General features: G+C 37.1%; 1 protein-coding gene across 1 annotated transcript; it reads right to left on the bottom strand.

The window, feature by feature from the left end:
* Window positions 1-21,826, bottom strand: Osgin2 (oxidative stress induced growth inhibitor family member 2). Its single transcript, XM_005008720.4, has 6 exons — window positions 21,621-21,826; window positions 16,997-17,151; window positions 12,857-12,993; window positions 11,979-12,170; window positions 3,888-3,979; window positions 1-1,891 (listed from the first exon to the last, which is right to left on the bottom strand). The coding sequence occupies exons 1-6, from the start codon at window positions 21,662-21,664 to the stop codon at window positions 859-861; spliced, it is 1,653 nt and encodes a 550-aa protein (XP_005008777.3). The 5' UTR covers window positions 21,665-21,826; the 3' UTR covers window positions 1-858.
* Window positions 21,827-23,577: the final 1,751 nt, after the last annotated feature.

Here is a 23,577-nt window from a genome sequence, read left to right as displayed (position 1 = left end):
TAAGTAGTTTCATCCACAATTTATTGAGTTGCAAATCAGATTAAATAGATGTTATGATGGTTAAGGAGAGAATAAACCTCTGAAAAATATCTTGGCGCGTTCCTGGATGTCACAGTATATAGCAACATTGGAATGTTTAAATTATTAGAAATTAAGAATATGAAGTATCTGTCAAGGTTTCAACAATAAAAATACTTTTAAAAGGCCATCATATTTGGTAATAAATTAATTTATATAAGTGATAATTTCAAAATAAATAAGACCTGAGTCAAAAATGCCTCCTATCCTTATCCCACCCCAGCATACTTAATATCCCATTATCATTTAAATCAGTGTCCCTGAAATTTTAATGAGCAAATCTAACCCTTGGGGATCTTTTCAGAATGCAGTTTCTGATTATACTGTGGGGCCTGGGGAGTATCTACATGTCTAACAAACAAAAGCTGATGCTACTGGTCTTTTTATATTTTTTGAGAAGCAAGGTTGCCTAATGTAGTAAGGACAACTTCTGGTCTAATAACTTTTATCATTTTTATAGATTTCACGCTGTAATATTTTAGAATCAAAAATAATAACAAAAAATAACCACAAAAGTAAGTCTTGGAAGAAAAAGAATGCTTAAGAGAGAGCTTAAAGTATAACGAGTTGGCAGTGTTTGTATTTGTCTGACAGTGACATTTTTGATACAATATAAATCAGGACACCGAGTTCTGATAACCATAAAAAAATGAAGTTACTGTATCATGAGGCTCTCCTCCAGTTAATTCAAGTCCAGAAAATTTAAGCCAGTACACTGCAAAACCACTATTAAAAATTTTTAATGGTAAACTGTCCATTTAAATTACTTGTACACTTGCTTTATGCTATTCCATCTCCTCCTCCTCTTTCAACAAATAAATGCTGCTTTTTCTTTTGTCTGATCGTTAAGCAGCGTGTGACACCCAATGCCCCACCCTTTAAAAATCGAACAAAATTGTCTCCGACCAGAGGACCCAATGCAAAAAGGTTGGCTTCTTTAACACATTCATAGGTATATGCATCTATCTCCACAGGATTACTTTTACAAGTGATTGGCTGGCTTGAGTTATGGCCAAGGTAACACCCTTGTTCTTTCAGAAAAGACAGATTAGGATGAGAACCTATCAGTACTACTGCTGCAGACAGTTTAAATATTTTCTTCAATCCAGAGACACTTTGAAGAACACATTTCATGTCCGACATAAAGGAAAGCACATGGTGCTCAGGAAAACTGGTATAATCAGATAAAAGATTTGAGTCTGTAGAATATGACTGAGTACACATCATATGATAGACTTTATGATATTCAGGATAAAGCTTTTTGGGAAGTTGTTTGAAAATTAAGCTTGCATCAGTTACTCGTCTGCGAAAAACATGGATCACAGGAATATTGCTGTTGTAAGCACACAGTACCGCATCAGCTGCAGTAAGCCCAGAACCTACAATTAACACTGGATCCACTTTGCCACGAAATTTTCCTTTGCCTATTGCAGCTCCAAATTCAGGCACTGAATGAAACACAAAAGGAAAATCTTCTCCTTCAACTTCCAGATGGGCAGGCGAATCCAATGTTCCAGTTGCTAGAGCTACATTCTCAGCAAAGAGACAAAAAGGAACAGGAGAACCGTCTGCTATTTGTTGATAACCTCTGATTTCCCAGTTTCTCTTGACAAATTTTGATTTCTCAATCTGTAAATGCTCTGTTGAAATATCTCTGTCTTGATCATCACTCTCATCTTGCTCTCTGTAGAGCCTTGATACAGAGGTTATATAAGTATTTTCTCTGAAATTCTTCTGAAGACCCATAACTTTTACATAATGCTTATAGTAGCGAGCTATTTCTTCTGGCATAACTCGATCACCTTTTAGGTTCCTATTAAAAGAAAAAATACATTATAAAGATAGTACTTTTAGTTCTATGATTAATACTCCATTTAATAAGCTTTTATAACTTTTTAATTTCTCTGGACCACCTTAGCTAAATATCATCCCGACACTTTACAAAGAAAGCTTGATATTTTTCCTTTTTAAGACAGTATTAATAACTTAGTTTTATCAACTAAAAGTTCCAGGAAGGCAAAAACTATACTTAATGCATCTGTTTCCCTAGTGTCATTCACAGTGTAGCTCAATTTAGTGCTTAATGATTTTCAGTGAATGAATAAAGGGATTAAATGCAGGTATCTAAACACTATACAGACTTTCACATCTTGCAGTTATAAGCTATAACTATCAGCTGAATAATAATCACTAAGAAATTCTAGGTCTAATATCCATACATTTCACAGAGATAACATCATCTTTACATGGTTTTTAGAAAGTTGCTATTTTTCTAATGACAAGAAATAATTTAGCTTCTGCTGAATGAAATCATTTTATAGCTAAGTAAGCAAGATATATTTTTATTTTCCTACTCATAAAAGCAAAAAATATAATTGCTCTATATAAAAAATGTATAATAGTACATTTTTCATTTTCCACTTGAATTTTATTTTTTTCCACTTCAATGTTAAAGGTCAGTAATCTCCCTAAACCCCATTCCTTAATTAGAAGTTGCAATAAAATCAAACCTAATCATTTGATGTAATTTGTATCTAAATTTTATAAAATTTTTTTCTCTTTAAGGCTTTAAGATTTCGAATATACTGTTTTATAAACTAGGATATTGACAACTAGTTTATTTGCCCAGGGTCACAACATGGGAAGTTAGTCAGGACTCAGACTCCAAGAGACCTGAGAGTCTGCTCTTAACACTATGCAAAGGCAGGTACTACAGCAAGACTCATTTTCACGTATTATTCAAGATACAGTATGCCTAATTTAGGAAGATTAAATGCTTCTGGTGCAAAAACTTATGCTTTCCCTTTTCTTACTCGTTTTAACGAAGGAAAGAGCATGCTGCTGAGCAATTTTGTTTGTTTAATTACAGAAATCAGGAACTTGTACAACTTGCCTTTACAAAGTTTAGTTTCAAACCTATGAAACAATTCCTTTTATTTAAAACCTAAAAAGATTTTTTTAAGATTTAATCTTTACCCATGATGATTTCATTTGTTCTCCTATTTCTTTTTTTTTTTTTTTTTTTTTTTTTGGTCTTTTTCGTTTGTTCTCCTATTTCATGTAAAGGAAAATCTCTATGAATTAACATGGCTTCTATTTAGAAGGAAGTCAAGTACTCAAATGTTACATCTCTGTCCTAATACAGGTTAATTAACTCCACCAATTAACTTCCTGCATTGTTTCCCTTAATGGTCAAATTAGAATCAGTTCTCTACATTAGTAATTCCTATCTATTTTAGTATTTACTATTCTTGGAAATAGGGATTTTCATAAACTTTTTAATTCTGGGTTCTTTGCTCCAAAATAAATAAAACTCGTGTTTTCCCAAGATGGTATTTTTCTATTTTACATTTTTAATGAAAATATTTATCTTCATATCCAAATAACCATATCTAAGATTCATTTATTTCATCACTCTGAATTATCAATCATAAAACATACTCCTTACCCTGAAAGTCAAATACTGTAGGTGTATACATGAGATATAAGACATATCCATTCATAAAAATAACTAGGCAAGCATGTGGAAAATCTTATGTGGGTAGACAAGAAACAAAAGAGAAAGCAATGTAACAGAACAGGTATAAATCCAGAAAGTCAAAGGAAATGAATCTGAAAACAATCTCTTACTTGTGTGCTTAGTTTGTATAACACCTTTAAATGAAAACCATCATTATAATCGCTGCTTCAAGGAAGTACTTTTATTTGAAAGACTCGTACGTTTATATTCTTCATTCAAAACAGGATCACAATTAATTGTGAAATTTTCCAATTAATTGTCTGTTTCATCACACACCAAGGATCTTTACCTTCGTTTGCTAGACACCCAATCTTTAAATTTCAGTCCAGGTAGCTCCATCCAATTTCCAAAGCTGATTGTCAACATGGAGCCTTCCATATTCTGTTAGAATTAGAAGAGTTAAAAAAAAAAAAAAAAATGCAACTAGGCGGTAACATGGATTCTTTTTAAGCTAAATTCATCTTATTTATAATTAAGACTTTGGAGAAAGTATGTTCAAAGCAGTCCTAAATGGCTGTACAAATTCTAAAACTTCACTCCAATAAACTTTCACACTTTTTCATTATTTGGTATTACCTATTTGTATTTCTTTCATGTAGTCACACATTTATAAACAAATTTATAGTGTTATCCAATGCTCACAAAATGCTTATAGCTTTAGCCTGTGATCAACACAGCAATTCAAATATGCATGTTAAGAAAAAAATTTAATGTTTGTACTTTTTTTTGTACCGGGGATGGAACTCATGACCTCTCGATTGCCTGGTAAGCGCTTATGTCCTGAGCTAAATCTCCAGCCCTGCGTTTTCACTTTTTAAATAAAAGAAAAAAAGTTCATTTCCAAAACCTTAGAGGTTTTTCCATTTTAGTATTTACAGATTTTCAAAAATTAACAGAAATGTTTTTTCATCAATTTTAATTCTAAAGTCTTGGTTGACTGGATACAATAGCATCGCTTCCTAAGAATAGAAAAATAAGCAGTGGTTGCCCGAGAAACAGATTCACTGTTGGAGAAGTGAGCCCTCCAAACTTCCCTGGCCTGCTTACATTTGCTTTGTTGAAAAAAACAACAAACAGCAAAGGTCAAGGTTGAAGGCATCTATCCCAGTGACCAATGACCTCTTAACCCTAGCTTGTTTACACAAAACTTCTCTTGCTCTATTTCTATATAGCACAGCGTTGGCAATGAGGCATATTATTATATTAACAGGATATTCACTTCTTGTTAAGCCCTGAGAAGTATCATTTATATCAGTACATAGATAACACACACAGGGAAAGAATGCAGGGAAAGCTGCCAGTGCTTAGAGCAGACCAGCCCTGAAAACTGGATCAGAATCTAGAAGCTCACTAAGAGGAACTGTTAAGAATGTTTTATATGACATTTTTTGGAACCATTAAACAGTGTCATCTACAATTCTAAAACCTTCATGCACAACTCTTGTTGCTTTTGGGTGTCAATCTCATCATCTTTGCACCAGTTCTTCCAGAGGGGTAGGAGACCCAGGTTTGTTGCTCCCAAGTGACCTTCCTTTCCCATAGGCCAACCTGCATGCCATGAACAGCCTGCTATCATGGAAATTGTCTTGAGAAGGAAAAGTGTCTTAAGGAAACAAGACAGAAGTACTATAGGGACAGCAAATATCTATTTCTTCAAGGATGAAAATGGGCTTTCAGGAGTGTACCACTAGAAAGGAAGACTACTGGGATTGGGAATGTGGCTCACAGTAGGAGCATTTGCCTTAGTAGAGCACTTCCCTAGAAAGGAAGACTACTGCAGGCCAAAACAGAAACTAGCATGACAGCTCAATAATGGGAAAGAACACTGGATGTCCTACAAGGAATTAAATGATACAGAGCCACGTTAGGAAAGCATAAACTCAGCAGGTCTGCGTTACTCTTACAGTTCACATTACTAAGAAAGAGGGACTCAGGCAGCTTATTCACCTGCTAGGCGCCTGCAAGGTGGGCCAGAAGAAGAGAGCTCTCGAGATCCAACCATGGAGGGACTCAGGCAGCTTATTCACCCGCCCTCTTGGTAAGCACCTGCAGCTTGGGGCTGGAGGAGAACCATTTCCTGTGAGCCTACTGCCACGCAGGCTGAAAATCAAGCACACTTTTCTCGCCTGCCCCCTCACCCCTTAGCTACTGGGGATAGATGTTTCAACATCTCTTGGGAGGATGACCATATGCAGTACAGCAAATGTGGGGGATTTCCTTCTATCTTCTGTTCAAAGGCATAGGTTGTTTTCACTGTTTTGTTATGTTTCTCTTGCTCTATTCAGTATTCTCAATTGGTTTCATAATTTCTATTTTTGGTTTGATTTTACAATATGTAATTGACTGGACAACTATTGTTAAGTTAAAGAGATATATCATAGTACTTATTACTACTATCCCAGTATCCTACTGTGAAATCCTGTACCAATTTCACTGCATTGTCTCGATTGGCTTTGTTCTGTCTTGTGCTGTGCATTTTTACTACTTTCAAAATTAAAAAAAAAAAAAAGAAAAGAAAAGAAACACATGTTAAGACTTATGCATATGTAGAATCTATAAACAGTTTATGGGAACTGATCTTACGACACATGATGAATTGAACAGATAAAAGAGACACTAAAATACCCAGTGCTAATCCTGGAGTGTCAATGTGAAACCCAGCAATAGTACTATTCTTTGTTCAGAGTGATATTAGCCTGCTTGGGTTTATTCAATGTCAACATAATTGAAGATATGGGTAACTGCATGTATGTTTAAGTGTATAGGATTGATAACCGTATTTCTAAGTTTTTGTTGGATAGTTGAACAGAACTGGTTGCAATCTCACTGTTTGAATCCCCACTTTATATGCTCCACTTTAGTATCTTGAATAACTATTTGTAAGAAAACAATCTGACTTCTTCTTTTTTTTTTTTTTTTGTCTTTTTCCTTTTTATCGGTACCGGGGATCGAACTCACAACTGCCTGCTTGTAAGGCAGGCACTTATGCTGCTGAGCTAAATCCCCAGCCCTAAGAAGATAATCTGTAATCATCAACTAGTGATTTCTTACTGTTTATTTTTTTCTTTGAAATTATGTATTATTTTTACCTGTTTTCTGTTTTGTTAAGTCTTTCTTTAAATGCAGTTTTAAAAAGAAGACACTACAGTACCCAGTGCTGGTCACGGAGTGTCATGATGTGAAATCCAGCAATACTATTATTCTTTGTTCAGAATGATTTTAACTTGCTTTAGTTTGTTTAAGCTAAACATAAATGAAGATATGGATAACTGCATGTATGTTTAAATGTATAGGATTGACAACCATATTACTAAGTTTTTGATGGACAGTTGAACAGAACTGTTTGCAGTCTCTTTGTTTGAATTCCCACTTTACATGTTCCATTTTTGTACCTTGAACAACTATTTGTAAAACGACAACATCAACTAGTGATTTCTTACTGTTTATTTTTCTCTGAAGGTATGTACTATTTCTACCTATTTTCTTTTTTGTTTAATCTTTAAATAAAAATAAAAAATAAAAAAATAAAAAAAAAGAAAGACCTGTCTCCTGGAGCAAGCCTTAACACTGACTCCTAGGAGATAACCTCTGGGCCAATCCTTCAGGATATGCCACTCGATGAGTATGACTGTTTTTATGTCTGAAGTGCTGGCCATGCTATACTAGTGCAACCGTGTGTATTTATCCTAACAATGGGATGTGTGATGAATACCAGCTTTTGCTTGGGTGGCAGAGGTCTGAGGTCAGCCACATGGCACTATTGACCTGTAACTATAGGCCTACAAAAACCCCTGTGTACTAGGCATGTTCCCTGGTTGGCAACTCTACAGGAGCCCTGGCATATACCACCTACTGCTAAGAGATTGAAGCATTCCCTACTTGGTTTCTCCTTGATTTTTCTTTTTTTTTTTTTTAATTTTATTTAAGGAGAAAAGAAACAGAGAAAGGGTACAAGTTATACAGATTTACAGAAAAAAATAAACAATAGGAAATCACTAGTTAATGGATTACATATTGTCATCTTAAAAATAATTGTTCAAGTCACAAAATTATAGCATGTAAAGTGGACATTCCAACAGTGAGACTGCAAACAGTTCTGTTCAATTATCCAATAAAACTCAGTGATATCATTTTCTATCTTATACACTTAAATATACATGCAGTTATATCATTTACAAGTTTCTCCTTGATTTTTCCCCAGGAGCCATATTGCTAATCTGTAACCATTCATTATAATACACTGAAACCATGAGTATATCATCTTTTCTGAGTCCTATGACTGTCAATCATTGAGATTAAGCACAAACATGCTGTCCTTAATACAAGCCTGCCAGAGCATATGATGCTCTAGAGAAGGAGAGAGAGGGAGAAAAAAAGAAGAGGGTGAAGCTAAATCAGATCAAGTATGGTGAAATATATTAGATTTGCACATTATACATTATCAAATGGGGACTAATTTAAAGAGAATAATTCATGCATATACCACATCAGATGTGTTTTAGATAATTCTGGTTTTGGTATGAAGAGTGACTAAAGAAGAAAAAGTGAATCAGAAAATCATTTAGAAAAGTTTTATAATAATCTGTAAAAGAAGAGTAGATTAAATAATTTATCTAAAAAAAAAAGTGGATGAGCTGGAGATCTACCACTGTGATATAGCATGTACATAGCATGTGAGGCCTTGGATTCAAGGGGTAGCAAAAAGATCAGAAAAAGAAAAAAACAGATATAAAAGGAAAATTAAGCCCCATAGGATGCTAAGGCAGAAAGATAAAACCCAGTCCAGAAAACTTGTGACTTACTGAGACCCTATTTCAAAAAAAAAGAGAATAATGAATGAGAAAAGATCTGCTGATTAATTTGATGTGAGAACTGGAAACAGAAAGATCAAGTAAGACTCTCAGAATTCTGACTTGAACAACCTAGTAAGAGTGCCATTTAATGATAAAACAATTAGATCACAAGAACAGTTTTAGGCAGGCTGAGTTTCTTGATACTTTTGCAATCATTAAGGGAAATATCTAGTTAGATATATAAGTTAGATATATAAGAGCAAAAGGCACCCTAAATTTTTATTTGGTAATCAATCAGTACACATACTGAAGTCACTAAAACAGACGACATGATCCAGAGAATGAAAAGAAGATGTTAGCTTGGGATACAGTTTGTTGGACCGTTTTTTTTTTAAGGTTTTTTCCCTGGTACTGGGCATTGACCTCAAGACCTTGTTTGCCAGGTAGATGCCCATGCCACTGAGCTATGTCCCTGGCCCCACTTGTTTTATTTATTTTCATTTATTTAGTTTTTGAGACAAGGCCTCTCTATATAGTTTAGATTGACCTTGAATTCACTATGTAGCCCAGGCTGGTCACAAACTCCCAGTGATTCTCCTGACTCAGCTGCTTAGGTATTGAGATTACAAACATGTCACCACATTCAGGGAAGGAGCAATTTTTTTAAATTAATTTTTTTTTAATTTTTTTTGTACCTGGGGATCAAACTCATGACTTCACACTTGCCAGGCAGGCACTTATGTCTCAGAGCTAAATCCGCAGGCTTTTTTTTTTTTTTTTAATTTTAAAAAGTGAAACAGAACAAAAGGATAGAAACAATACAGAATTTCAAGAAAAACCAATAGGAAATTAACATTATTTAATATATTGCATATTGTTATCTTAGATTTAGGTGTTCAGGTTATAAGATTTAGGCACAAGAAAATGATCAAACAATGAAAGCACAAACTGTTCTTTTGGCTGAACTAACACAGATGAGTAGTATACCTATCTATCTTGTATGCATACACATGCATAGATCTTGTAATGTGCATACAAGATAGATCTATATACATACAGGAGAAGCAATGTTTTAAAGAGCAGAGTCCCACAAAGGTTAACTGAAAAGGAGTGACCAAAGAGGAAGGAAATCAAGAAGACGAAAGAGTCAAAGAACCTCAGCTATTCATTAACACTGTCAAATGCTGCAGAGCTCAGGAAGTTTAGAAACTCCACATATAATTAAGTAAAAATGGGACTTACTGGCCTTTTTTTCTTTTCTTTTTTTTTTTTTTTTTTTTTTTAGTCTTTTTCCTTTTTATTGGTACTAGGGATCGAACTCATGACTGCCTGCTTGCAAGGCAGGCGCTTAACAAATCCCCAGCCCTTGGACTCAATGACCTTTAAAAAGAATAGGCCCTGTGGGAAACCAGCAACAGAGGCTGGAGTAAGTGCGCTATAGGAATGGGAGGCAGAGGCATGAGACAGTGTACACGGATAAACATCTCAAGAAGTTACCTCTGAAGAAAAAGACACAGATAAAGTGACACCTTAAAAAAATCTTAAGAAATAATTTGAGCATATTTACATAGTGACCAATAAACACTGGCAGAGAAACTAAAGAAACAAGAATAGAAATAAATAAGGTCCTTGAGAAAAGGGAAAAGCAAAACAAAAAACCCACAAAAATACAGATGTGTGTGTGTGTGTGTGTGTGTGTGTGTGTATACACACACACAGATACATTTACATAAAAGATAGTTAAAAGTTACACTACTAATTTCTCTTAGTTCATTGAAAGTAAAATTTTGTGCTATTATTGTTTGGGCAATTAAATGCTAGTATGATTGAGTAACTAAAGATAACAACAAGCAAAATATTAAGCACTGTTACTCTCTTATTATCTTGTATTGAAACTGTTTTCAGGCATAGTGGCACACTTCTGTAATCCCAGCACTTGAGGGGCTGAAGGAGGATCTTTACAAGTTTGAGATCAGCCTGGGCTACAAAGTGACCTTAGCCAGCCTGAACTGCATAGTGAGACCCTGTCTCTAAATAAATAAATAAACAAATAAATAAATAAATAAAAGAAGACTGGGGTCCCCAATACAGCTGGAAGGTAAACCTCTTCCACTGTAACAAGAAACCGAACGGCATGAATACAGATAAGTTCATAGGTATGAAGGTAAAACTAGAAGTTTTATGTTAATTCTATTTCTCTGCAAAATGAGAACTAAGAGCATTTCTAAATACAATAGAGGAAAAAAAAGCTTGAGAAGAACTTACTCAGGAAATAGACAAGGTTGCCAAGTACTGTTTAGGGCCTAACTGAGGTTTCTTACTTTGTATCAGTAGTTTCTGCTGTTACAGATAGTTGTCCTGACTCATCAAAGTATACATTTTAAAAGGATGCTGCTTATTATAAATTAGTTATGCTTAAATAAATTTAATATTAAAAAGCAGAAAACAAATAGCAAAAGGCACAGGTAATTTGGTAGATGCTATATCATAAGGAGAATTAAGATTTTTAAAACGATGGGTCATATAGGGTTCTTAAGAACGCAACAATAAGGGCTGGGGATTTAGCTCAGCGGCATAAGCGCCTGCCTTGCAAGTGTGTGGTTGTGAGTTCAATCCCCGGTACCGATAAAAAAGAAAAAGACAAAATAAATAAATAAATAAAAGAATGCACCAATAAGGACTGGGGATTTAGATCAGCGGCAAAAGCGCCTGCCTTGCAAGTGTGTGGTCCTGAGTTCGAATGCACCAATATAGAAACAGTCAAATGAAGTTTGTACTAAAGTTCCAACATCTAATATGTTAAAGTTTCCATGAAGCATGTATTCATAATACTGCAAACATTTATACAACATATGAACACTCACTACAGTGACAATGTTAGACACCATATTAACTGCTCAGGACATGGGAACAAAGAATATGTATTACCTACTTGCCCCTCACCCAGTGAAAGGTACTAGGTGAATCTTTAATTCATAGGTTCCACAGTTTAACCCCTGGACTGAACTGTGTTGTCCGGCTTCCTGAATTCTTATGTTGAAGTACCAATACTCAATTTGATGTCATTTGGAGATGGAGGCTTAGGATGTAATTAGGGTCAGGTAAAGTCATTATGGTAGGTCCTTATTAAGGGGTCAATGGCTCTCTAAGAAGAAAACCTGTGTGTGGGGGTGCATGTTATTAACTATTAGGAGGCAGAGGCAATTAGATCACAAAGCACTCTGGGAGGCACGCTAGCAGGACCCTGTCTCACAATAAAAATAAAAAGGGCTGGGGATGTAGCTCAATAGTATAGTGTTTGTACAGGATGTATGAGACCCTTGGTTCAATCCCCAGTACTGCAAAAAGAAAAAAAAACATTATAGGGAAAAGCCTGTTCTAAGACTATACTCACAAAAACACTTAACTTAGCCATCATAGGCAATAGACCTATATTTAACTAAACTCTATGGCGTTAAAATTCTCAGATATAAATGTGTAAGTATCACATATAACAATATCCTCACAATATTTACGAATGAAGTTGATCTTATCAAGACAGTTAAATAATTCACATACAATTAAAATATTAAGAAAAATATACTCACATGCCAAGCCCCACCAGGTGGACCTTTACCAAGAACTAAGTGAGGAATATAATGATGTTGTTCTAATTTCCAATGCAAAATGGATGGATAATCATACCCAAAGTCTGCATCTGGATGAAGAAGTGTATCAAAAAGGACTGCAACTGGATTGGATGATCGGCCCTCAAGGCCCTCAGACAGGTATTCTAAGTCCTGAAAAAAAAAGAATTGGAAAAAGGCCCAAACGAGTGCTACATTAGGAAAGACCACAACTCCAATTCAGTACCTCCCAGACAGTGTGTTACAAAATTCTGACCTTCCTTGAGATTTTAACAGATTCACTGGCCAAAGAAACAGGGAAAGTGCTGCAGTGGTGAACCTATGACATCCATGCTACAGGTAGCCATTTGTTATCATGGAAAGCTCTAAAAGGTTTGCCATCACTGGTATAAGGTAACCCACTGTTCTCTGTACTGCAAAGGCAGAAGATGCCTTCGAATAATAAAAAGCAGTACACTTCTCAAATTTATTTAAGCACCTATTAAAATTCCATCAGACTCTTGAGTAACTACTATGAAAATAAAATCGTGGAATACATTAATTATTGTTACTCTGTTAGCCAGATTTAAAACTTTTATTTCTATTTTTCTTCTCTTTAAAACAAAACAAAACACTCCGTCAGAAAATAACCTGGGAAATTCTGCTCCTGTCCAAGAAATTCAAGAAAATAAATTGGTATTACTTGGCAGAAAGTATTATATTTATGAATACAAGAATGAAATTTATTTAAAAAAAATAAAATTTAGAATAAAGTATTTCTGAGACACAATGTTTATATAAATGAAAACTATTTTTGTTTCAGCAAAAAACAAATTTTAAAAACTGACATATAAATTTACCTGATCAACAATGGAGAGATGTCTTGCTTCTTCTAATTTACTATGTAAGATTGTATTTGGGTGTATTGCTTCTGATGATAAATATGGTCTGTAGCCTGATAACATGTATGAAAGGCATATTCCTGAGGGTCCATTTCCTATTTTTTAAAAAGAGCAAAAAGCATACATTAACACTCTTGTTGCTTGGCTTTTCACCTACTTTGAAGGTATCTTTTCTTCCTCATCTAGTTTTATTCCTCTATCTTAAAAAAAAGTCGCAAGATTCTGACTTTTCAAATTTTCTTTTGAGAATCTCATCTACTCAAGGCTTCAACAATCCTCAGAATTAGTTCTATTGTCTGACTGCTTTTTCAAGAATGTATCTCACATTAGTATGCAAACATTTCATTCCACCTGACGCGCTAATAATAAAAATCATGTGTGTTCAAAACAACTTTGTAAATCCTTTCTTTTAAAGGTGCCTTCTTTAAATTAAACCCTGTTTCATCTCAAAGTATGGTTCTACTTAAATTCTGGATCTACATCTATTTTGCCACTGATATCCAGTCTGTTATCTTCGCTATTCTCATTCCCTACCTCTCACTTAGAAAGAAACGAAACATCTTGTTTCTCCCTTTCCACTCCCAAATCATTTCAGATAGTGCCTGTCCAAGTGTCTGGTACTCCACTATCCTCACTGTGTCATCACTGTCAAGGCCAACTGCTTGTTTCTATTTCAGTGGTCGTTATGTTCTTTCTGATCTCAGCCATCTTTCCCATCCCAACACCTAATACTGCCTTCCTATAAGTATATACCCGTTAAGTAAAGCCAAACTGGATTTCTTGTTGAACCCCACAAAACTACTTTCATTTATGCAATTTTTCAGTCTGGGTTGTCTTATCGCTATCAAAAATTTAATCAGACTGAGACAACACCTAGCCAACAGCATCCTCCCAAACCCTTTGTCCTGCCCCATACACATTACCTCAAATAAAATATGTACAAAAATATGAATAAGAAAATTAAGACTGTAAGAATGCTAGAAAAGAGGTAATACTTCTATAATGCTAGTGTAGGAAAGCTATAAGGAGTTAGAAAACCTAAAAGGCAGAATGGAAATTCAACCACTTGATAAAAATGAAAAACATAACAAACAGGAGTTAAGATCTGAGACACAGTTAATTTCTTTGAATTAAAAAAAAAGAAAACTCGTTCATATCACCACACGCAAGAAAAAAAGCTTTAATAAAACACAATTCATTTCATGACTTTAAAAAGAAGAAACAGAAACTGCTTCAACATGATAAAGATACAAAAGATACAAAAAACTTAGAGCTAACATCATACTCAGTGGTGAGAAACTAAATGCTTTCCCTTTAAGATTAGGTCCACGACAAGGGTCCTGCTTCTCACCTCTTTACCACCCAGCACCAAACAGGCGTTCTAGTTAACACAGTAAGGAAAGGAAGGAAAATAAAAGAGTAGTTTAGCTTTTTGTTTGTTTCTTTTTGAGACAAGGTCTTGGCTATGTAGTTTGCGCCAGCCTTGAACTCACTTTGCAGCCCAGGCTGGTGCCTCAAACTCACAGATACTACTGTCTCAGCCTCCCAAGTGCTGGGATTACAAGTGTGTGCCACCATACCTGGCTAAAAGATAGAAAGATTGAGAAGATCCATCTTTGTTCATGAGTGACAGGATTCTCTCTATACAGCAGATACACAGTGAATTCTAATATAATTGCAGATTTTAGATAATAATTACAATATTGATTCATCAACCACAGCAAATATACTATGCCAAGGCAAAACACTAATTTTAGTACAGAAGAAAATGAGACAGGGAGAAAAGAACACTATATGAGCTGCACTTTGTAAAGCTTCACTTTTCTGTAAAACTTGCGTTTTTTTAAAAGTATACTGATTAAATAAACAAGTGAATAAACAAAAGAGAGCATTAGAATCTGAGGCAAAGAGCTGAATTCCTTGAAATAAAAATATACAACATACATAAAAGACAACAGGTAAAGATTACAAACAGGCAACTTATAGGAAACAGTTCCGTGGTAGGCAGAATTGTTCCTCCCCCACAGTCCTAGAGAATGTTCCCTCAGACAGCAAAAGGACTGTGCAGATGTAAGGAGCCTGACAGGGCAAGTAGCCTGAGCATCTAGGAAGGCGTGTTGTCATCACAAAGAAACTTAAAAACAGAGACCTTTCCTCAGCTGTGCTGAGAGAGACATGGTTGAAAAAGGTTAAGAAATATTACTGGATGTGAAGATGTAGAAGGAAGCCCAGAGAAAAAGATGTGACCATTCTCTACAAAGCAGAAAAGGAAAAGAAACAAATTCTTCCTCAGAGCCTCCAGAAAGTTCATAGCTCTGCTGACACCTTGATGTTAGCACAGTAAAATCAATGTTGAACTTCTGACTACTGAACAGTAAGATAATGCATTTATGTTGTATAAAGCCATTACAACCGTGGTAATTTCACAAGAGCAAAAAAATACATACATAAGAAACTTAGTTTTCTTTGCTCCGGCTGGTGAGATAGCTGCTACAATAGCCTTCCCTGCTTTCAGTTAAGCCCCAAATGGGTGACACAAGGCAAAATGGGGGTGGGCTTTTTGACAGGAGTCGGGTGGACTGGTCTGGATGAAGGCAGCTTTTCCTTAGGGAAGACAGGGTTCTTTCACTCATTCCTAGGCAGCTTGCAAGAGTTACCAGGGTTGGACATCAAGGTGGAAACGAAACATAGTATTTGTCTCTTGGCTAAAAAGTACTATAAAAAACATCATATCTTATGGGGGGAATCTAACGACAACAATGTTGATCTCTTTCCCCTTCCCTCTTTTCTGGTGCCATGTTAATTAGACAACACGACTTAAATTTCCTTCCTACTAATTTTGAAACAAGGTATGAAAGACTCTCAGTAAGTCATATACCACCAAGGCACGTATTTCCCTTTTGGCTCTACCTCATAGTACTTACCCAGCCTGTTTGACTTTGAATATTATACGGAAAACATACATGACAGGTAATTAAGTGCACAAAATTATTTTTAAAAAAGCTTTGAAAATTTGAAATACATAGTATTAATATTTTATGTAGTCAGGCATGGTTTTAATACTAGCATCCTGGGGGACTGAGAGAGGAGGGATACATGTTTGTGCCTAGCCTGGGCAACTCAGTGAAATCCTGTCACAAAATAAAAACATTTTTAAAAAGGGGTGAGCATTTAGCTCAGTGCAAAAGCTCTGGATTCATTATTGCACACACACACACAAAATTCACTATTTTGTATGCCTATCTGCTGAGTTAGTATAAAGGATATGTAACAGTAGTTTTATGATTAGGGTAATTATGACTGTAAAGTACTACCATGTTGTTGCTGGCTGAACGTGAATTACTAGCTGCACAAGTCACTCCATTTCCAAGTCTCTTTTCCTGTCTGTTCCCTGCCACCATCAGCAGACTACAAAATTGTAAAGTATAATCCAGTAATACACAAAGAATGTTCCATACTGAGGTCCTGTATTATCAACACTGTTTTATAGTTAATACAATGCATATTATCAGTTCTTCAATAAGATATTACATTTGAACAAAGATGCTAATATCAGAAATCTAATTACTCTCTCCAAAGACTGAATTACTAGTTTTTTTTAACTAATAATTTATTAGTATTTTTCTTTTAAAATTTTAATTCCCTTATTATCCTTCCTTGTGCATGGAAGCTTCTTCCTTATATATTACTTTTATCCTTTAAAATTTTTTTAACTGGGGGCTGGGGATTTAGCTCAGCGGCATAAGCGCCTGCCTTGCAAGCAGGCAGTCATGAGTTTAATCCCCGGTACCGATAAAAAAGAAAAAGACAAAAAAAAAAAAAAAATAATAATCTTTTTAACTGACACAGCAATTGCACATATTTCTAGGCTACAGTGTGACAATTTGACACCAGTATACAACATGCAATGACCAGATCATCTTCAATGGCATATCTATCAGCCAAAACATTCTTGTACATCACTTCATCTTAACTTCTATGAGCTATTTTAAAGAATATTTTTCAATACAATCCTAAGAACTTAGATTACCTAGCTGTAGATTTATAAAAGCATTAAGGGGAGTAACTAACTTTCTGAAATAAAAAGCAATAACTTACCAATTATCACCACAGGCAAAGTCACTGATGAATCTTCAAGTAAAGAAGTTTCTTCAACTAATGGCATTGCTTTAACTTTTCGCACCAAATTATCATCAAAATATTGCACTAAGGAATTAAAAATCTCTCCTTCGGTCTCAGGATCACTATAATTTCTTTAAAGAAAGAGACAGAGTCAACAGCCTTTAGAAAAATCAATCTCTATGCATTGTACTTAGGGCATAAAATACTCAAGAGTTTAATAATGCTTTTAAATTGCTAGTTTGGTAAATGTCACCCTGTATCACTTAACGGCCATAAATTCTTAGTGTTTATTTCTCATTGCTATCTTGCGGGCAAATCCATACTATTACAAAGTTCTCTTTAATGGCCAAAAGATAGCATTATCCTGGAGACACTTTATAATTCTGAGATGTTCCTTATTAAGAGGTGCCTGCATTAAAGAAAATTATCACGTATATTTTAAGGAAAAAGTACTGCACTTACTAAAATTGGATATTTTGGTAAAAGAAATGAAGTATTTTTATTGTCAATAATATATTAATATAAGATTTTAATGTTGATTTCCAACCTGTTTTCCAACTGCCTCTTGGAAAATTAGTTTTAACATTCTGTTATGTTCATGCAATGAACAGAATACCCCTGAACGTGGTTAATGCTGTTATTTTACAGATTACTTCAGAATAGAATGAGTTATTTTCCATCTTCATATAGTCAGCAACAGCCAGAATGTCTGAGAGAATTAAACTTAGTAATTACTAGTAAATGTATTTATTTCTTTCCCCAACTGATGAGTCAATCACTAGTCTGAGAGGTAGACAAATAGAATTTGGCAGAGACAGACATTTTCTGCTTTGCTATAACCTTCGGATGTCCCAATCTACTTTAGGATGGGGGGCAAATTCCTTAAGACACTGAGTTTCCCTGTACCAGAGGATTCCTTTCCATTTACAGTCATAACTATGAGTAATGCGAGGATATTTTTTAAGAAATGCGTCAAATCATTCCAGCAATATATTAACGTCACAGAGTACACTTGTGCAAACTAAGATAGCTACGCTGTCACCAAGCAAGTAATCTTATGGGACAACTATCCTATGTTCAATCTATCATTGATTAAAATGTAATTATATAATGGTACATTGCTATATTTAGGCCTTTTAATTTTTTTTTTTTTCCCCTGTAAACAAGGAGATAGGCTCTTGCTATTAGCCAGGCCAGTCTCAAACTCAAGATTATCCTGCTTCAGCCAGGCATGGCAGTGCATGTCTGTAATGTCTACCCTCAGCTTACCTAAACTTTTATAGTAAAGGTTTCTGTTTTAAATTTTTGGTACCATAGTCATTGGTGTATCTTGTCTGCATGGCAAACTATTTGTAATAAACTGGGATAATGTTTGGTAATTTAATAGTGGTTTCAGAGATGAAAAACTCTGAATCCACAGAAAAAAACCCAAAACTAGGTTAACTGTTTTTACAAAAAGTAATAGTAAAACAAGGTCTACTAGTAACTATTTCTTTTAAGAAATTCAAAGGCTAAGGTATATATTTAGCATGGCTGCATGTTTTAGAGTATGTGCTTGTGGTATCACAAGACTAACAGTTAAATTACACTCAGATTTGCAATTTGAACATTATATTTGAGACAAGAATTTGAGTAATAAAAATCGACCTTAAGGCCTGGGGATTTAGCTCACCGGCATAAGCGCGCCTGCCTTGAAAGCAGGCAGTCGTGAGTTCGATCCCTGGTACCGATAAAAAGGAAAAAGACAAAAAAAAAAAAAATCGACCTTTACTTTCTTTCCAAATTAAATTAGAAAATGTATCTAATTAAGGGAAGAGTAAATAATAGCACCACACATACAGAAACAGTCATGATACTGTCAGGCTTCAATCAAGGTAGACGACATCAGAGCTGGTTTTAGAAACCTTCCTTTTTCTTTTTTGATACATTACAGTCCCGGTTTTCAAAACAAATTTAAAATAATGGTGCAAGCTTAATATCTGGATAACAAAAAGACATCATAACATTTTTCCACATCATAACAAAACTTCTTTACATGGTCAAACTAAAATGAAATGCTTTACTACTGGAATTATGTTTTACAGTCTAAGGGAGACTATAAATTGTCTAAATTTTACTAAACTGCCAATGCCATAAATGAAGTCAGTCATACTCCTCATCTTCCAAATCGGAACTATGAGGTTTGCTCTTTAGGAAAGCTGGCAGACAGCTTTTGTACAATTCCTATCAATTCAGGTATTACACAAATCTTAAAATGTAGATGGTGCCATAATGTTATAGAATGTATGTTTCTAATAAGACTGCACAAAGACCTGCATTAGTAAATTAGATATACATTTTAAAGGATCTGGCAAACAATTATTTTTAAAAAACTTAGACAAAACATTTTACTATAGTGGTTTCTTTGGTAATGAAGCAGGCTTATTTTCCTTCCTCTCAAAACCAAAACATGTCAAGTACTTCTGTTTTCACCCTTACTCCAACTTTTTTGTGCGGAAATAAGGAGACTACTTACCACCTGGCATTAGGGGTAAGAAAATGATCCCCAAATTGGCCCGGTAGTGTTCAACTATATACCACAGGTGCCAATAAGGCTCTTGGACTGTAATTTCTAAAAGGGTTGTTAGTTTCTCAGTAGCTCAGTTTAACTAACTTTTACTAAGCAACCAGATTTCTAACACGCCAAAGTAAATCTGATACTCTCAAACCCGAGGTGGCCCACGCTTGTTATCCTGAGGTAGGAGGATCCTTGGGAGTTCAAAACCAGCCTTGGTTATGAAGTGAGCTCAAAGTCAGCCTGACCTGCTCAGTGAGATCCTGTCTCAAAACGATAAAAAACAAAACAAATAAAAAAAGAAAACCACTGACTGTCAAAGCAGTCAACAACTTGTCAGAAGTTATAACTCAGCAGTCTATTATATAAGACCATGTATTTTCAGGGTTTTGTTTTGTTTTGTTTTGTTTGCAGTACTAGGGATGGAACTCAAGGATGCTCTAATGTCTGACCACCTCTGAGCTATATTCCACTGCCCTCTTTTTGAAAGGTCTCACTTTTTTTCAGGCAGGACTTTGTGATCCTCCTGCCTCAACTCCCTAACTGATGGAATTGTAAGCATGCACCAACTCACTCTGCTCAGTAGGATCTGCAACATTCAGAACTTAGAGATTCATGAAAAATAATGGGTATTGGGAACAGGAAGAAAATGTTCACATGGGGAGGAGAACAAGAGAAGGGGACGGGGAGATGAAAGAAGTAACAGTAAAAAAACGAGAAAAGAAGGGAAAAAGGGAAACAAAGCTTTTGTTTATGGGAAGGACATGAGTGATTGCAAAGAGGATAGGGAAATGGGAGAAAAGAATCAAATTATGTCATGTACAGATATAAATTATGTCATGTACAGGTGAATGTGATCATTATGTGTATCTAAAATGTATCAATAAAATCTCATGTGGGGGGAAAAAAACTGAGAAGACTAGCACGTTGCTATTACAACGTGAGTCCCGAACTTTTTGTGTGCCTTACATCTTTTTGGTAAAGCTTGCAAACCTCGTCTCTCAATGTTATTAAGCATATATGACTTCACAAGAAACCACTATAGTAATTTTAAAAACCCTGCAGATTATACGTGTGTGGATTTTCTACAAGTTCACTGATGTGTTAATAATGTAATTTTACAGAAATGATAAATAGTATTTCTAGATATCTGCAACTACTGTGATAGGAAAATATTTGTGATTTCTATTGATGACAACTACAAATACTTTGATTTGTTGCTTATATTCGTAACTGGAATGTTAGTTTCTGGAGTTTAGTAAAAATAATCTATCTTTCCATCCTGCATTTTATCAATGAACTGCCAGCATCCTATCTAGTTCATTAAATAACTCTTGAGGAGAGTTACCTACTTTACAAAAAAAAAAAAAAAAAAAAAAAAAAGTCACGTATCATCATTTGGAACATTCATACAAGGACTTAAGTCTATACCGTACTAATCTTATCACTGCTTCACCCCACGTTTAAAAAACAGTTTCTGCTGTCTCTGGTCTTTCTCCTTTTAACTCAAGTACTGCTGAACTGTGCTCAATCTAGAAAACATCTTCATTTTTATTTCACAACTACATAAAGTTTATCACACCTAAAAACTCTCCCCATCATCTGAATGTAAAATTTCCATTTTTCACATTTTTATCCCGTAACACGGCTTACAAGGACCAGTAAGTTAAACTAGTCAGAACCTATTTGTAATTAGGTTATGATACTAAGACTTAGTTCCTTACCTTCCTTCAACCCAGTAACTTAAAAAAATTTTTTTAAGTAACAAACATTTAAAGGAGGCCCATTGTAGAGCCCACCCCTAAAACTTGGTAGGACTTGAGGTTTCTGCTCCCCGCGACCGACTGCCCCGGCCTACCGCTCTCGCAATCCCGTGACCGCGCGGCCCAGGGTGGGGACCGGTCGACCGCTGTGGGGACCCCGAGTGAGGACCCAGCCCAGGATGGCAGGAGCGAGGGTACCTGCGGCCCCGACCACTCAGCCCCCACTCTGCCTGACCCGAGACCCGAATGCCCCCACGGCGCCCTCGCCCCGCGCGCGAGTCACCTGAGATGCCCGGGCAGGGAGCAGCGGCAGCACCACACCGGCATGGGGCGCGACGCGAGGGGCGCCCGAGAGCGGCCACCGCCGCCGCTTCTCCCCGCAGGGCTGCCCGCCCCGGGCGCCCGCTCGTTCGGGATTGCAGGGTCTGCCGGGCGCCCCCGCCGCGCGTCTTTCCCCGGCCGTGGGGCTCGCCGGAGCTCAGCGGCGCTGGACTGCGGCTCCGCGAAACAGCTTCCGCTCCTCGCCCGCGAGTAACCCGTCGCAGTGGCGAGGGCCTCCGCGGCCACGACGGGGCGGGGCGGGGCGGAGCGAGCCGCCGCGGCGCGGGCTCCTCCTCGCAGGTGCGGCGTAGGCGAGGCCGGCGATTGGTACAGCGCGGCCGCGGCGGGGGCGTGGCCCGGCGAGTGGGGCCTGGTTTCACGGGGGCGGGGCGGGGCGGGGCGGGTTTGCGATGCCCTGTGCTGCCCCGCCTGTGCCCCCTGCGGGGAGCGGGTTTCCGCGGGGCGAGGAAGAGGGCTTAGGATCTGCGGGACCCCAGTAGGAGGACGTTCCACTTCCGCGACCCCTCTGAGGTTCCCGGAAGCCCGAACTTACGCGGCTGGCTAGCGTTACACAGCTCTCTGTGCTAGCCCTGGACCCTGTGTCACTCAGCAAACCACAGAAGCCGGGCCCCACTCAGAGGTTCAGATTGTGGAAGTCTGGCTTCCTGGGAGGGGTCAGCCCCCCTCGTTTAAGTAAGTGGCTCTCAAAGTGCTCCCTCAGACACCCCCCGCCGTCCGTGTGGGGGAGGGGAAGGGCAGAATGCTGGTTTGACACCGGCGTGCTCCAGGGGATTGTGATGCAACTGGGAAATAAAGGGACTCTAACTGTGAGTGGTCCCATTTGTTAAAAGTTAGGAAACGGGCACCGGAGCCTCGAGAAGGACATCTAGGAGGGTTTGATTGCTTTCTGCCCTACAGAGATCTTTCCACCTTCCTGACCTCCCTCCTCCCATTATTTTGGAGGTTAAAAATAGAAGATAGATAGATGTGCTTATAATATATGATATGAGATTTTTTCTTTGTTTTTAGTTTAGTTTTGTTTTTGTTTTGGAGACAAGGTCTCCCGAGCCTTCCAGAGTATTGGGATTACAGGAGCGCCCCGCTTTTATATATAGTTTTATTTTATTTTATGTATTTATTTACTTATTTTGGTATCAGGGGTAGAACTCACAACCTCACGCTTACCAGGCAAGCGCTTGAGCCACTGAGCTGGATCCATGGCCCTAAAATATAGTTTTAAAAGCAAGGTTTCTGAAGATTTGTTTGCTGAGTGTTGAACATGCTTGGAATTTGGATTGATTTTAAGTTCTCAGGCATTTAAAGAGAACTATAGGACTTAATTTAACTCTAGGGTTAGCCAATCTAAGGGTACTGTATATTCACCAATTTTTTAAAATCTGTTTTTCTCCTCAGAGTTACTAAAGGAACAGAATATACTGATATAGCTACTATTTAAAGAAATTATGAGCAACCCATTCAGGACCCCTTCTGTCTCTCAGGAGCCATTCCTATTCCCCATTCCTTTTCTCCAATAAATTTTCCTATTTTTATTTTTAAAAAAATTTACAAGGTAGGTTTACAGTGGCAGCTTGCAGAGTCAGGCGTGGGAGAGTGCAAAAAGATTGCCTGGGCGCTGCAGAGCTGGAGGATCCCGTCAAAAGTCCAAGTCCTGTAGCTCACTGTAGAGTCCCTTCAGAGTCCACTGCAGGCAGAAGGGTCTGCACTGGAAGGCTGGAGAGGGACATCCAAAGGCAACGAGAAGACTGGAGCTTTAACAGAGGTGCACAAGCCGGACTTCCTGCTCCTCTTTTATTCCATCCTGGCCACCAGCCTGTTGGTTGATGCCACACACACCCAGAGTGGTTGTTCCCTCTTGAGTAAATTGTCATCCATCCACCAGAACTGTGCTCAGATCCACT

Source organism: Cavia porcellus, unplaced genomic scaffold (genome assembly GCF_034190915.1).
Source record: "Cavia porcellus strain 051 isolate PalLab524CR breed Dunkin Hartley unplaced genomic scaffold, mCavPor4.1 scaffold_10, whole genome shotgun sequence".
Taxonomy (NCBI): Eukaryota; Metazoa; Chordata; class Mammalia; order Rodentia; family Caviidae; genus Cavia; species Cavia porcellus.
This window is presented reverse-complemented; position numbering and strand designations above follow the sequence as displayed.

Bases quoted from the DNA above. Each gene is read 5' to 3' on its own strand.
- Osgin2 (XM_005008720.4), bottom strand. From the start codon at position 21,664: ATGCCGGTGTGGTGCTGCCGCTGCTCCCTGCCCGGGCATCTCAG. The intron at 12,994-16,996 runs GTAAGTTATTGC...TTTAAAAAATAG, and splicing joins TTTGCCTGTGGTGATAATTG to GAAATGGACCCTCAGGAATA. The intron at 3,980-11,978 runs GTGAGTATATTT...TAATTCTAACAG, and splicing joins CACCTGGTGGGGCTTGGCAT to AATATGGAAGGCTCCATGTT.